The 12,981-nt window shown below is 57.2% G+C and overlaps 1 protein-coding gene across 4 annotated transcripts in view; it reads right to left on the reverse strand.

The window, feature by feature from the left end:
- Positions 1-2,051: 2,051 nt before the first annotated feature.
- KCNIP2 (potassium voltage-gated channel interacting protein 2) overlaps positions 2,052-12,981 on the reverse strand; it is a 42,126-nt gene continuing 31,196 nt past the window's right edge. For 2 of the 4 annotated variants that reach the window (XM_054382094.1, XM_054382092.1), the window contains exons 2-8: positions 4,283-4,407; positions 3,811-3,880; positions 3,657-3,727; positions 3,184-3,291; positions 2,692-2,796; positions 2,321-2,383; positions 2,052-2,099 (exon numbers count right to left, since the gene is read on the reverse strand). In XM_054382094.1, the coding sequence (XP_054238069.1) occupies positions 2,052-2,099; positions 2,321-2,383; positions 2,692-2,796; positions 3,184-3,291; positions 3,657-3,727; positions 3,811-3,880; positions 4,283-4,407 (590 nt within the window). Of the gene's footprint in view, positions 2,100-2,320; positions 2,384-2,691; positions 2,797-3,183; positions 3,292-3,656; positions 3,728-3,810; positions 3,895-4,275; positions 4,408-5,501; positions 5,598-12,981 lie in introns of all 4 variants that reach the window. The other 2 variants (XM_054382091.1, XM_054382093.1) reach the window with 2 other exon arrangements.

Genomic DNA, 12,981 nt, shown 5'->3' on the forward strand with positions numbered 1-12,981 from the left:
ATTGTGGTTAGATTTTATTGGTTTTTTTGGTTTATTTTTTAACCCATAATACTGTTATAATACAAAATATACAGACTGGAGATGCCAAGCGGGTTGTGGGTCGCCATGCCCTGGGGTGGGGGGTCGGGGAGGGTCACGCCATGCGACCTGCAGTGTGAGGGAGGAGGTGGCATCTGCTCCGTGTGGCAGGGGACAGTGGGTACCCCAGAAAGCCTGGGAGGAGGAATGATATGGAGAAGGAGACAGGAGGGGTAAGGATTAGGATACCTGCCCTCCCACCCTTAGGAGACTGTAAGTGGGAGCTCAGCCCCATGGCAAACCCAGGAACAAGACTGTGAGATGAACAATGTGTTGAATGAACCTAAAAAACATCATTTCTGCAAGGGCTGGGCCAGGGACAGTTCTGCTGGAGAAAAGCCTTGTAGCTTTGGCTCACAGCCCTGGGGGACCATTCTAACAGCTCCCACACCAGGAGCTCAGCCTGGGTCTAGGGCCCAGACCAGCATGGGTACTAGCCTGGCTCACACCTTCCCCATTGACCCCAGACATTGCAGCCCAGGCTGGTCCAAATTGCCCTTGGCTGCTAAGGATGTGGAGACTGGAGCAGCAGAGCTGGAGTCTGCTGGAACTGGGTACATTCCCAGTACCTGTGGAATTGCACAGCAGGGCCTCTGGTATTGGCATAGGGTCATTATCCCATGAGCATCAGTGTCCCAGCTACAACTCAGAGGGGTATGCAGACAGGACAGGCCTGCCTGCAACACCCAGCTCTGAGGAGCTGGTGGTGACAAAGACGTGGGGAGTCCCAGGGTGCTGGCTCCATTGCTGGGGTCGCAAGTTGGGTCTCACATGGCCATGCCAGGAGAAGGGGCTGAGCCTGCCCTGCCCCAAGGTGACCCTCCAGCCCATCAGCAGCACAGCAACAACTCCTGGCCAGCCCCAGACTCAACTTTCTCTCCGAGGAGCTGCCAGTTCAGCTGTATGCCTGCACAGGACTATGCCTGTGGGGATGCCTCTCTGCCCCATTGCTCACTCCCCACCTTCCCTAGATGGGCTGGGCTGGGTTGGGCCATGGGAGCAGAGGACAGTCAGCAGGAAACAACGCTGGGAATTTGGCTGTAAGGCCCAAGGGCAGAGCTCAGCACACCTCCCTCCATATGTCCCCATACCCTGGCTGCCATGTCCTCAGGGATGAGTGGGAGCCTCATTGGAGCCTCAAAATGGGTTCCTGAGATCCCTTGTATGCTGGTAGCCCAAACTCGAGGGATAAGGGCTGAAGCTGCAGCTATTCCAGCCCTGCATCATCTGTCCTTGGAGACCAGTGCCACAAGAAGACACCTCATGGTCCTTTTAGTCTCCCTTCTCCTCATGTCAGGATGAGCCTCCTAGGTCTGACTGGGCACCCCAGGATCAGGGACTGCTCCCTACAGTTCATGCAGTGATGAACTCCAAGTGCTCATGCAGCTGCCTTCTCCAGGCATGGCCCCTCTGCCCACCTACCAAGCCCAGGGGCTGGGCAAAGAGGGCAGCCAGTGGCTCATGGCTGACATACTAGACACTCCTGGCAGCAGGGCATGGCCAGGGCAGGGGAGGAAGCTGAGACACTGGTGCCCATTGCAAGACTCTATTGGTTTCTAGATAGCATCGCTGGAGGGTTTGGGCTGGAGCTGTGCTAGGGACACCTGGGACTGGGGAGGGGGAGCCGTGGCTGCACGGGGTGCTGTGCACGGGGGAAGCCTCTAGCACAGCCCAAGGCTGTGGCTTCCCTGCTGGGAGTGGGTGCAGGGAGGGTCCATCCAGGCCAAATTTTTGCCCCATGCCAGCCGTGCCCACGCTCTGATGTCCAGGAACACCTGCTTGGGATCCCCCAAGGATAAATGGAGCCAGCTCAGGTGGAATGGAAGATCTCACCCCTGACTGTGTCTCTGGGGAGACCCCTTTCCCACAGGGGTGTCTACAGCCAGCAGAGAGGAGGCTCAAAGGAAGAGTCAAGAGAGAAGCAGGTTCTGGTCCCAGTGGCAGGAGAGCTCGGCTGGAGGCAGGTCCGGGAGCTAAATCACATTGTCAAAGAGCTGCATGGACCGCATGATGTTCTCATCCTGTGGAGAGAAGGTGGTAAGCGGGTGGGCTGGGCATGGAATAGCAACCTGAGCAGCTCCACCGAAACCTGGCTTTACCCTCATGGCAGTTCTGACCCAGCTAAAGCCCAGCCTTTGCCCTGTGCTGACACCCTCGTTGCCAGTAGAGCGATGGGAGGGGTAGAGTCCCCAGGGGACAGGGGGGTGGCCTAGCCTCAGAGCAGAACTGCTGGTGGCTTTACCTTCTGGCAGGACTCCAGGAACTCCTCAATTGTCACCACACCGTCCTTATTGCGGTCCATTTTCTGCAGGGAAGCACAGCATGAGGAGGATGGCAGGGATAGCCACAGCCTCAGGGAGAGCTCAGCTCCCACAGCCTCAGGGAGAGCTCAGCTCCCACTGCCTGGGGGCCACAGGGGCTGGCCACAGTGCACCCCTCCCACAGCCACCCCACAAGCACCCAGAAGCACCAGGGTGGCCTTTTCTTTCCCTGGCTCCACCACAGCCCTGCTTCATCCTCATTGTGGAGGGTTTTCTCCTGCACTGTGCCAGGTTTTGGGCAGCCACTGGCTCTGGACTGGACCTCTGCTTCCCCAGAATATCTTCAGCTCACCTGGAAGAAGTTTTCCACATGCTCCCGGGGTGCTTCCTCCCGCATGGCCGGATAGGTGTATTTTCCCATCATATCATAGATGGACTTCATGATGTCTAGCATTTCCTGGAGGGAAGGGAGTAGGGTTGCAGGGTCAGCACGGGGCTCTGCCTCCACCTGGTCCCCAACCCACACCTTTTTCATGATGCTCCTAAAGGATCTGTGGGATACTCAGGTATGTTCCTGCCAGCTCCTAGCACAGCGTTGGGCCACAAGCATGCCTGCATGTGTGATGAAGCCCTAAAGCAGCACACCCCTCATCTACCTTTCACCTCAAAGACACACCAATGCCAGTGGGCCAGGAGGAACTTGTTTACAAAACTGGGCTTAGTAAATACTGACCTCCTTAGCTCTCCTCCAGAGCTCAGTCAAAGCCCCTGAGTCCTGCTCTTGTCCCTGCTGAATGCACACCTGCACTAGCCCCAGGGAGCAGCCCGGACCTCCCCATCCCACCTCTTTGGTGATGCAGCCATCTTTGTTCAGGTCATAGAGGTTGAAGGCCCAGTTCAAGCGATCATCAATGGTGCCACGCAGGATGATGGATAGCCCAGACACAAAGTCCTGCAAGGGTGAACAAGGCAGGCAGATGGGAGTTACGGGCACAAACTGATTGCTTGTCTTCAAATATGTCCTGCACTAGTCCTTTGGGTGACAACACTCAAGAGGACATTGTGCATCAGGACCTGGGACTCAGCCAAAGCAAGACTCAGCCGTGGCTGTGCCTGTCAGTCTGGGTAGCTACAAGATACTAGCCATAAAATACAGAAAACCATCTTTTTGTTGCTTTTTACAGGTTTTCCACTGCCTTTAGGACTTCAGTAAACTCCACCAGCCCCTGGAAAGGTCATCATCTATCTGCAACAGCAGCACTGCTCAGGCCAGCCCACAAGTACCTGAGGGGTCACAGCGTGTCAGCCACAACTCACCTCGAAGCTGACGGAGCCATCGTGGTCGGTGTCGAAGGCATTGAAGAGGAAGGTGGCATATGTGCTGGAGTCTGGGGGAAAGTGAACAGTGTGGGGGGGTGCTGAGTGACCCTCTGCCCCAGAGAGGCACCCATCCATGGAGATGGATACTCACCTCCCTGCGGGAAAAACTGCGAATAGATCTGCTTGAAGTTTTCTTCATTGACAATGCCGCTCGGGCACTCCTGGCAGGGCAAGCAACGGTGTCAGCTCCACATTGCAAACAGCGACTAAGCATACCCTTAAATCTCCCCTACCTCACCCTCCAGCCCTGTGTTGCCTGGTAGGGTGGCTAGTAAAGCTGCTTGGAGCATCTCCCTGATTATGTGGGCTGCACCCCTCACTGGAAGGGCTCTGCATGCCAGGCACCCAGGGAGGGGGCTCTCTTCACTCAAGGGATGGAACACATGATCTGAGCTCCCCACTGAGCTCCCTGGAGGTGTGATCAGGCCACAGCTTGATATGAACTTCAATCTCAGGGTCCTGGAAACCTTTGCAAACCCTGGGCACCACCAGGTGCAAAGCACCCACTGAGGTGCACATGGCAGCAGAATGGGGGCTAAGAAAGCTGGTCAAGGGGTACTCACATTCTTGAAGCCTCGGTACAGGACCTGTAGCTCTTTGCGAGTGAACTTGGTCTGTTCCTGGAGCTGCTCCAGCCCCTCAGGGCGGTGGCAGACGGTGGAGAGCTCAAACTCATCCTCAACGCTGTCTGCAAGGAATCCAGGGGAAGAGAGGGACAGCTGAGGCCAGCACTGTCTTGCCATGCCCTGCCCTGCCTGGGGGCAGGAGAGGCACCTTGTGCAGCGCACCTGCCTAGGGCAACACATTTTTGGGTTGCCCTGCTCAGTCGGAGCTGGGTCTATGCCCCTTATGTGCCCTAGGGTCAGAGCAGCAGCTACCACTGGGCAGCAGCCCCTTGGCCTCCAGTACAGCCCGGGCTGGGCAGAAAGGGGATGTGAAACCCTCCCAGTGCTGAGACCCTGCTCCTCACCTCCCCTTCTCCCACCAGCACAAGCACCTGCCCCATGGAGCTGAGACACTGGATGTCCTGCAGGTCTGTGCTTCATCAGTGCTCACATCCAGCAGGAGAGCAGCCCCTCAGAACCCCCAGTCCCAAACACCCTCTTGAGCCCTGTCCAGCCTGCTGTGCCTCTCCCTTATTGATGGCTTCTTGCCATCATCTGGCAAGATGCATGACCCCTGCCCATAGCAGCCAACATCACTATGTCCCACTGCAGCCCCACACAGCAGGTACCTCCCCTCCATGAGGAGGCTCAGCCTCTGCTCTCCATACTCACCTCTTCTCCCAGGGGCGATCGGCTTGCACTGCAGGGCAGGGGGAGACCCCGGTCAGGGGATGGGACTCACCAAGGGGCCAATCACACCCAGGGCAGGGCAGGTGGGGGGCTCTGGGCTCACTCCCTGCTCAGCCCCTTTTGCCCCCTCCCATCACATGTCCATCTCCAAACAAACACTGAGTTTTGAAAAACAAACCCCCAGCCCTTAAACCAGCACCAGGAGGGTCCTGCTGCCCTGACCCAGCTCCAAAGTGGGTCTTCCTGCTGCGCATCCTGCAGGAGCCACTCCAGGGGGCTGGAGAGGGGCAAAACCAGCCTGGAAGCAGGCAATTACAGAAGTGAGTGCAGAACCCGTTGGATCAGACCCCTTGGAAGGGGTAAGACTGATCCTGACAGCCCCAAACCCAGGGCAGGCACCCCTTTTCCCACAGGCAGGGCCAGGGAGGAGGGCAGGCAGCAGCACCGCCGGGGACACACACACACAAAGGCAAGAAGAAGCACTTGCTTTCGCTGAGCGAGGGGATGGATTTGGGCCGACAGCAGGGCAGCAGTTTGAGGAATCGCTGCTTCAGCGCTTTTTTAGTTTGGCCTGGTGGGTTGCCTGGAAGAAAGAAGGAGTCACCAAGCTGAAGAAGAGTTAACAGAGCAGCGGCCCCTGGACCCGGCGGGCAGCAGAGTTGGGCACCCGGCACGGGGGGAGCAGGGGCAGAGGCAGCACATGCAGCATGAGGCTGAAGGAGCAGGAAGGCAAAGCCCAGCCCAGGCTCTACTCAGCCTTTTGGCTTCATCCCAGGACAAACCCGGCACTGGAGTTTCTCTCCTTGGGAAGGATTGGGGTGGCAAAGGGGAAACCCTGCTGAGCTACCCACACCCAGAGCCTCTGCACCCCCCATTGGAGCATGCTAGGTGCACTGGAGACACCCAGCAGCCCAGAGACCCAGGCTGGATACTGCCCTTTAGCCTGGAGGTCAAATACCTGCTCCCTGGGGATCCTCCCTTCCAGGCTGTGCATGCCTGCAGAGCGGGGTGGAGCCCCAGAAACAGCCCGCAGCTGAGCTGAGGTGTTGCACCCTCCCCAGAGCTTGGGCCGGGTTTAATCCTGCTGGTACCTGATGGCTGAAGGCAAAGCATGCGCAGAACCCAGCCATGCAGCCCAGACTGCAGCATGCACCCCTGCCCCAGCACGGCACTGGGATCTGAGCCCGGGGACCTGCTTTGAGACAGCCAGAAGGGGAACAGGGCTCAGGGTTTTGTCTTGGCCAGGCTATGGAGCAGGGTGAGGGGCCACATCCATCTGGCCTACAGCCATTGCTTCCGAGGGGCCCTGCATTAACAGCAGGTCCTCTCAGGGCAGAGACCCCACTGCCACCCTCTGTTCTCCCATCCAGAGCACAGTTGCTTTGCTTAGCCCCATCTCTCCCATCTGGTGCTGCCCCATGGCTGCAGACCCACTCCCTCCCTTCCCGCAGGGCCCCACAGAGCCTCAAGCCAGCAAACTCAGCACAGGACTAACACTGCAGGCAGGGAGGGGAGGAAAAGGAGAGGATGAAGGCTGTGCTGGGCCTCCCAAGTGAAGGCAGACAGCAGCAAGAGGCACCAATGAGGAGAAAGGTGCAAGGTCCCTTTGGGGCTCCTCTGACACCACATTTGCTCCAAAGCACCCTGGGCATCTGCAAGCAGCAGTTCATGTTGCCTGTGAGTCCCAAGCCCTGGTTTGGGGGTTGTTTCTCTAGTGGGCTTCTTGGGGCAGAGCCCCAGGTATTAGGGAAATGGTGCAGCATGGTACCCAGCTCCAGGACAGGGACATGCTAGGCAGGTCTGCCCCAAGTGCTCAGAGGCAGGACTTGGAACCCTTTGAATTCAAACCAAAGCAGTAGACTAGAGGCAATGGAGAACAGCTCCAGAAGGTCATTGTCCCAGCAGGACATCACACAAAGCCACTCAGAGTACAAACTTGTACCCAGGGAACTGGCATCCACAGCAAGGTGCCAGTGACATGAAAACACATAGGGGTGCATGAATGCACACTTTGGCATTTGTCATGGAGTAACAGGAACAAGTGTGAGGGCCAGGATCTTGGCACTGGCAGTGCAGTACAGCCTGGCTTCTGTCTGGTCCAAGATGAGCAGGCAGGTGAGGAAAGGGGATTTTTTTCTTCCTAGAACTGGGTATCGTCGTGCATAAAACAAGATTTTGGCCCAGCTACATTTCCAGGGCTTTAATTTGCAGAGGAAAAGGGAAATTGCACCTTTCAGCCTGCAAGGATGCTCTTGGGTCAGGTCCCTCTGTCAGAGCTGAGCTGTGGGAACAGACCTGGGAGGCAGGAGCCCCTTCACCCAGGGGGAAGAGACAGGGCAGGCAGAACAGCACCCAACACCAGGGTGAGGGACCAGGGGAGGGAGCATGGCAGGAGAGAAATCACACAGAGAGAGATGCAACAGAGAGTAAACTGGTTGGACTCACAGGGGCAGCAGGTATAGGCACGTGCAGTAGGTCAGGTCAGGTGCAAGTTACACTTTAGTTTGTTATAAAGAAGGAAAAAGAAAAAAAAAAAAAAAAAGAACATGGGTGTTTTCTTAAGGAGGAAACTGAAGAGAGCCCATTTCCAGGGGCCCCAGAGCAGGGGAGGGAGCCCGTTCAGCACATGCAGCTTAACAACAGGAGAGGAGTGACCAGGGCTGGGGTTTTGCTGTCCTGGCTTTGGTGTGCCCAAGGGCTCTTTTGGGAAGGACACAACATCCCTATTCTCTCCCCACCATCTAAACTGTGAGTAAGTCTGGGGACTCCCTGGGCTCCCCCTTGCTAGGGAACAGCTCAATGCAAAGATGGGGAGTGGAGCCTAGCCATGTCCTGCCCTGCTGGGCAGATGAGACATCTGTAGCACCAAGCCCTGTCCCTGCCAGCGACAGCTCCTCTTCCAGGTGTGCCACTCTGCCCTCCATCCCTCTACAAGGGTCATCAAGTGGCTGGCACAAAACAAGCCAACAGAAAGAGCTGGCAGGGTTTTATCTGCAGGAGGTCTGCTGGGTTAAGTGGCTTGTCACTTCCCATGCATCACTCCACAGCCCAGCAACTTTGAAACAGGCACACACACACCAGCTGAGCCTTCATCCTTGGGCAGCACCATCCCCACCTCCACAGGCTGCTGAAATGAACCCTGGAGGTTGCTGGACAGTGGCTCTGGGACCCTGAATCCAGCAGTGACCATCACTAGGATGGTTGTGGATCATTTTGTATTGAGCTACCAGCAGCTGTTTTGTACTTGGGGGCTGGATACAGCCAGTGTCTCCACGCCAAGGGGTTGCACAGTCCTGGGCTGCTACTCCCCTTCCCAGGGAGAATCCATGCCTAGAGAAAGCAGGAGCTGGTGTCAGCCCAGTGCATGATGATGTCCCTGCTCTTGCCACAGAGCCACCAGCTACCAGCACCCTCCCAGTAACAGGTGGCTGGGGAGGCCAACCCATCCCTTCCACACCACTTTTCTGCTAGAACAGACCCTACAACAGGAAACCAGAAGGCAGTGCCAAAACTCCCCCTTCACTCTCAGTAACCCATCAATGCAGGCATCACCATGATGGGTGGAAGATGTGCAACCCACAGCAGCAGAAGACCCCCACACACACCTCCACACGCACAGATTCCCAGATCAGCATCTGGCTGCAGGACTGGGGCAGCCATGTGCATTGTCCTGCTGCAGAACACAGGCACAGGGGCACATCCTGCCGTGTCCTCATCACCAGATCCATGGCAAAGACATCTCTGGCAGCAGGGCCTGGTGCATCCAAGCTGCCAGAGGAGCTACTCAAAAAATGTCCCAGCTGAGCAGCAGCTACTCTTGGCTGTTCACAGTGTGTTTGATAAGAGCTGGTGCTCTGCCTACCCATGATCCAAATGTCATCTATACCCTCCCCGGTGAGGCACAGGGACAAAGCCTGGGCATGCCCCAGCCACAGCCCAGCCAGCCTCCAGGCACTACAGGAACAGCCTCCATCACAAGCAGGCTGCAATCACCTCTTGGGCACAGGACTCTTCCCTCCATCTGCTCAGCCACTAATTGCTCACTTCTATCCACATATCCTCCCATCACAGTTTACATTCCCAGACTTGTCTAGGAGAATGCAATCTGCAACCCCTTCATCTCACAGCATCTGCAACACCTGCCAGAAGGCAGAGGGAATGGGGACAAACAAACCTCAGATCACACTGTGTGAGGTCTGTTGGCAGCCCTTACCTGAGCTGAGAATGTCTGTGGCACAGCCAAAGGAGACAGGACAGCAGCAGCGTGCAGCTCTCTGCTCTTCCACCCTCACCAGGCACAACCTCCTCCAGGAGGAGGGAGCCCACACAACTGCCCAAAGGATTTAGGGGCCCTCTCACCCCAGGGCACTCCTGCACCTACACAAAGTGGCGTGGGCACCCCACAGCACTGGAAATGGCAGAGGGTTGCAGAGCTGGCACCAGTGAGTTTGTGAAGGTGGTTCCACTGCCCCTAATTCCCACCCCAACAGCACCATATGGTGGCACTGACCCTGGACCCAAGCCGTTACCCCCCAGACACTGCTGCTACCCAGCTCAGGAACCAAACCTGCCCAGCACAGCCCCTCTGCCCCATCTCAGACACCAAACCTGCCCCCGAGGAGTGCCCCCATCTTGCATGTACCCATGGCATGGCACAAGGAGCTCCCTAACTCAGAGCTCAGCCTTGTCTGCCAGTCACCTCCACAGACACCGACCACACTCACCTCTCTCCTCTTCCCCTTCCATGGGAGCATCCACAGCTCTCTGCACCAGCAAGCAAGCCACAGCTACATGCAAGATCTGTGATACATGGAGAAGCCACAGGTGAGGGCTGCCAGCCCTGGGTAACTGGCTTGCTGCTGGAGGGAAATGTGCCCCACTCTGCTTCACTATGCTGCCTGGAAGGAGGGTAGCAGGGTGGGTTGGCCAGTGAGGGTGGGGCTCCTGGCAGCCCACCCAAAGCCCTGGACTTGTGGAGAGCAGGGCAGAGACCCCAGCCCAGCAGCAGGGGTCATTAGAAAGTCTCTTAGAACCAGTTTCCTATGCATCACTCACCTAAAACCTGCTTCTGATCTGGCCACCCACTGCTCCAGCAGCATAGCAAGCCCCAGTGCAGGCACCCATAGAGAGTGAGACATTTTCCTGTGTCCCAGGGAGGGGATGCTGTAGCCAAGTACAGATGGTACATGGGACCTCCTGCTGCCTGCCCTCTGGATACCACAACCCCACTGAGCCCTGTTTGGGGCAGCTGTATTCCCATCAATGCCCAGTCCTGGGGTCTAAACCTGCCCCTTGCAAGGTAGAGGTGAAGAAGACCCCACTGAACATTCACCTTGCAGCCTTACACAACCCTGTGCTGGAGAGTCCCAGGCCAGCTCCAAGCCAGACTTTCCCTTTGGACTCCCAGGTTTCACACTCCACCAGTAGAGCAGAGCTGTAGAGAAGGCCTGTCCCAACAGACTCCCTTGCTCTCTAGCTTTACAACCTTTCCTCCAGCCTGTGATTTTTCTCACCTCCTCACAGCTGAGTGACCTTCCTGCCCCTCTGTCCACTGGCTCAGAGCCAATCTCTGGGGCAGGATGCAGCAGAGAGAGGTCCCTGCTCCATGTCCAGCCAATCCCCTTTCTCCCCTCTGCAGGCACATCCACAACAGAAAGAGTGAGCCAGGCCAGGGGGAATTGGAAGGGAAGCAACATGAAAAGTGATTAACATGAGGCCGGAGGGAGATTCAACAAGCTAATTAGATCTGGCTGGGCTGAGCAGGACGTGACACCACAAAGTGGCAGTCAGCAGGGCATGTGCCCATGGGCACTGCCATCCCTGGGATGCTTTTTGCTGGGTGACCTGCCCTGCCCTGGCTGCAGCTGTGGGGGTCACAGCCAAGGGGACCCAGGGCCAAGTCCCCTTCTCCCCCAGCTTCTCCAGGCAGGATGAGACAATGTAGCCCATCCTGTGTTCATGATGATGACCAGGGCTGATGTTCCTGGGTATGGAGAACGCGAGAGGTGTTCCACAGAGGGGAGCATATAGTCCTCAGGAGATCTTCTTCTCCAAGACCCCAGCACTGGCAGGATGCAGCCCAGCCACAGCGTGCCTCAGAGTGTAAGGCAATGCTGGGATACAAGCTTGGAGCCTGGCCATGGCTGCTACACATCTCTGCTCCTTCCCTTCTTGCTTCTCTCTGCTGATTTCAGCCACCAGATCCTGCACAGCCCTACTGCCAACAGAAAAACCTGCCAGTGTTTGGAAAAGGAAAGTCAAGGGTTAAACCCACTGTGCATGGGGAAATCTCTGGTGCACCCCAGCCCAGGGATCCCCCAACTTTAATCTGGAGCATCCACAGCTGTCCCAAGCTGGATTTCAGTGCTCTGAGATCTACCCCACCGGCAGCCAGCTAGCCTTGACCTCTCAGGTCTGTCAAGCCTACCAGGCTGGATGGTGCCCTGAGCCCAGGGATCCCTGGCACCGCACCCCAAAGGGCTGATCCCTCCCACAGACAAGACACCATGCTTCTGCAAATGGGTTCCTGAAAAGCAGGAGGAAAACAGGGCTTGGCACAGGGCTTTGCTTTCACCAGCACCCTGGGGACGCTCATTTTCTCCCCTTTTTGGAGGGAATACCATAAGCCAGGCACCAGGAGGTGGACATGCTACTTCCTGCAACCAAGCACTACTGCCTAGCATCCTTTGGGATGCCAGTGGCACCCAGGCAGGCTGCTGCTTCCTCTTATTTCTCCCCAGGCTCTGGATGGCACCCTCCCCAGCTTCACTTCTCCCTCTGATTCCTCAGTTCTAAGGCAACAGCACAGCCCCCCCAGGCAAGGCAGAGAGCAGCTCAGCCCACGCTGGGGGCTTCCCAAGGTAGCCCAAATTCTTCTTGCCCCAAGCACAGACCCTGAAGTGGCCGAGGCAGGGACAGCCCTGCCAGCCGCGGGCAGGCAATCAGTTATCCTGCCGACAGCAAGCTGCAGCTTCATCTAATATTCATCTAGGGCCGGGCTGCGCGGGCGGCTCTCCCGCCTTTGACCTCCCGCCCTCCCCTCCTCCCAGCCCGGACCGATTGCTCCGCGCTGAATTATTGATGCTGCGCTTCAAGAGCCAAAATCGATAGCGCTGCCTACCCCCTCCCCAGCGCTTGGCCAAAATGGGCTCTTGGCAGGGGGCTGGGAGCCTCACCCGGGCAGCGCAGCGGTGCTCGGGCTGCTCCGCTGGGAGATGTTCGGGTTGGGGACAGGCAGAGTGGCACAGGGCAGCGGAGGGGTGACACAGCTCCTCAGTGATTAACCAATGTCAGCTCCAGCATCGATCGCCCCTGGAGCACAGTGCACCCACAGGAGATGCTCTGCTGCTGCTGCTGCCCGACAGTGGCTCATGCCATGCCACCAAAGCTGCAGCAGGGTCCAAGGGGAAGAACAGTGCCAAGGAGACAGGGTGAGGGGGTACAGACTACTAGCACTCCTGTTCAAGCCCTTGCTCAGAGGGAGGACAGCTCCAAATGGAGGATGGGTTGCTCAGGGCCTCATCCATTTGAATCCGGCAACTCAACAAGCCTGGAGTTCCCCCACATCATCCTCCTCCCCTTTGCAATCACCCCAGGGACAGACAGGGTCTTGCAGCAAGATCCTCCCACTGAACTGTTCCCCAAAGCTAAGGCATTTTTCTGCCTTCTTCTGGAGATGCTTCCACCCATTAGTGTGGTGATACAACAGCAGCACAACCCTTGGACACCACCAGCACAGCCTAGGCAGAGACAGCCACAGACAGGGACTGGCATGGATAGGGTAGGGAAAGTGTGGTGAGGCAGCTGGGGCAGGGGAAGTATGGCAGTCAGTATCAGTGGCTGCAGAGTGAGTGGAGGGGCCCACATCCATTAGCAGACCTGAGTCACCAGTGTACAGTTTCCTACTCTGGTCCCTGGGTTGTCACTGTCAGCTCAGGCATGGCTGGTAAACAATCTGCAGAGGGGAC

The sequence above is a fragment of the Indicator indicator genome, chromosome 7, assembly GCF_027791375.1.
Source record: "Indicator indicator isolate 239-I01 chromosome 7, UM_Iind_1.1, whole genome shotgun sequence".
Taxonomy (NCBI): domain Eukaryota; kingdom Metazoa; phylum Chordata; class Aves; order Piciformes; family Indicatoridae; genus Indicator; species Indicator indicator.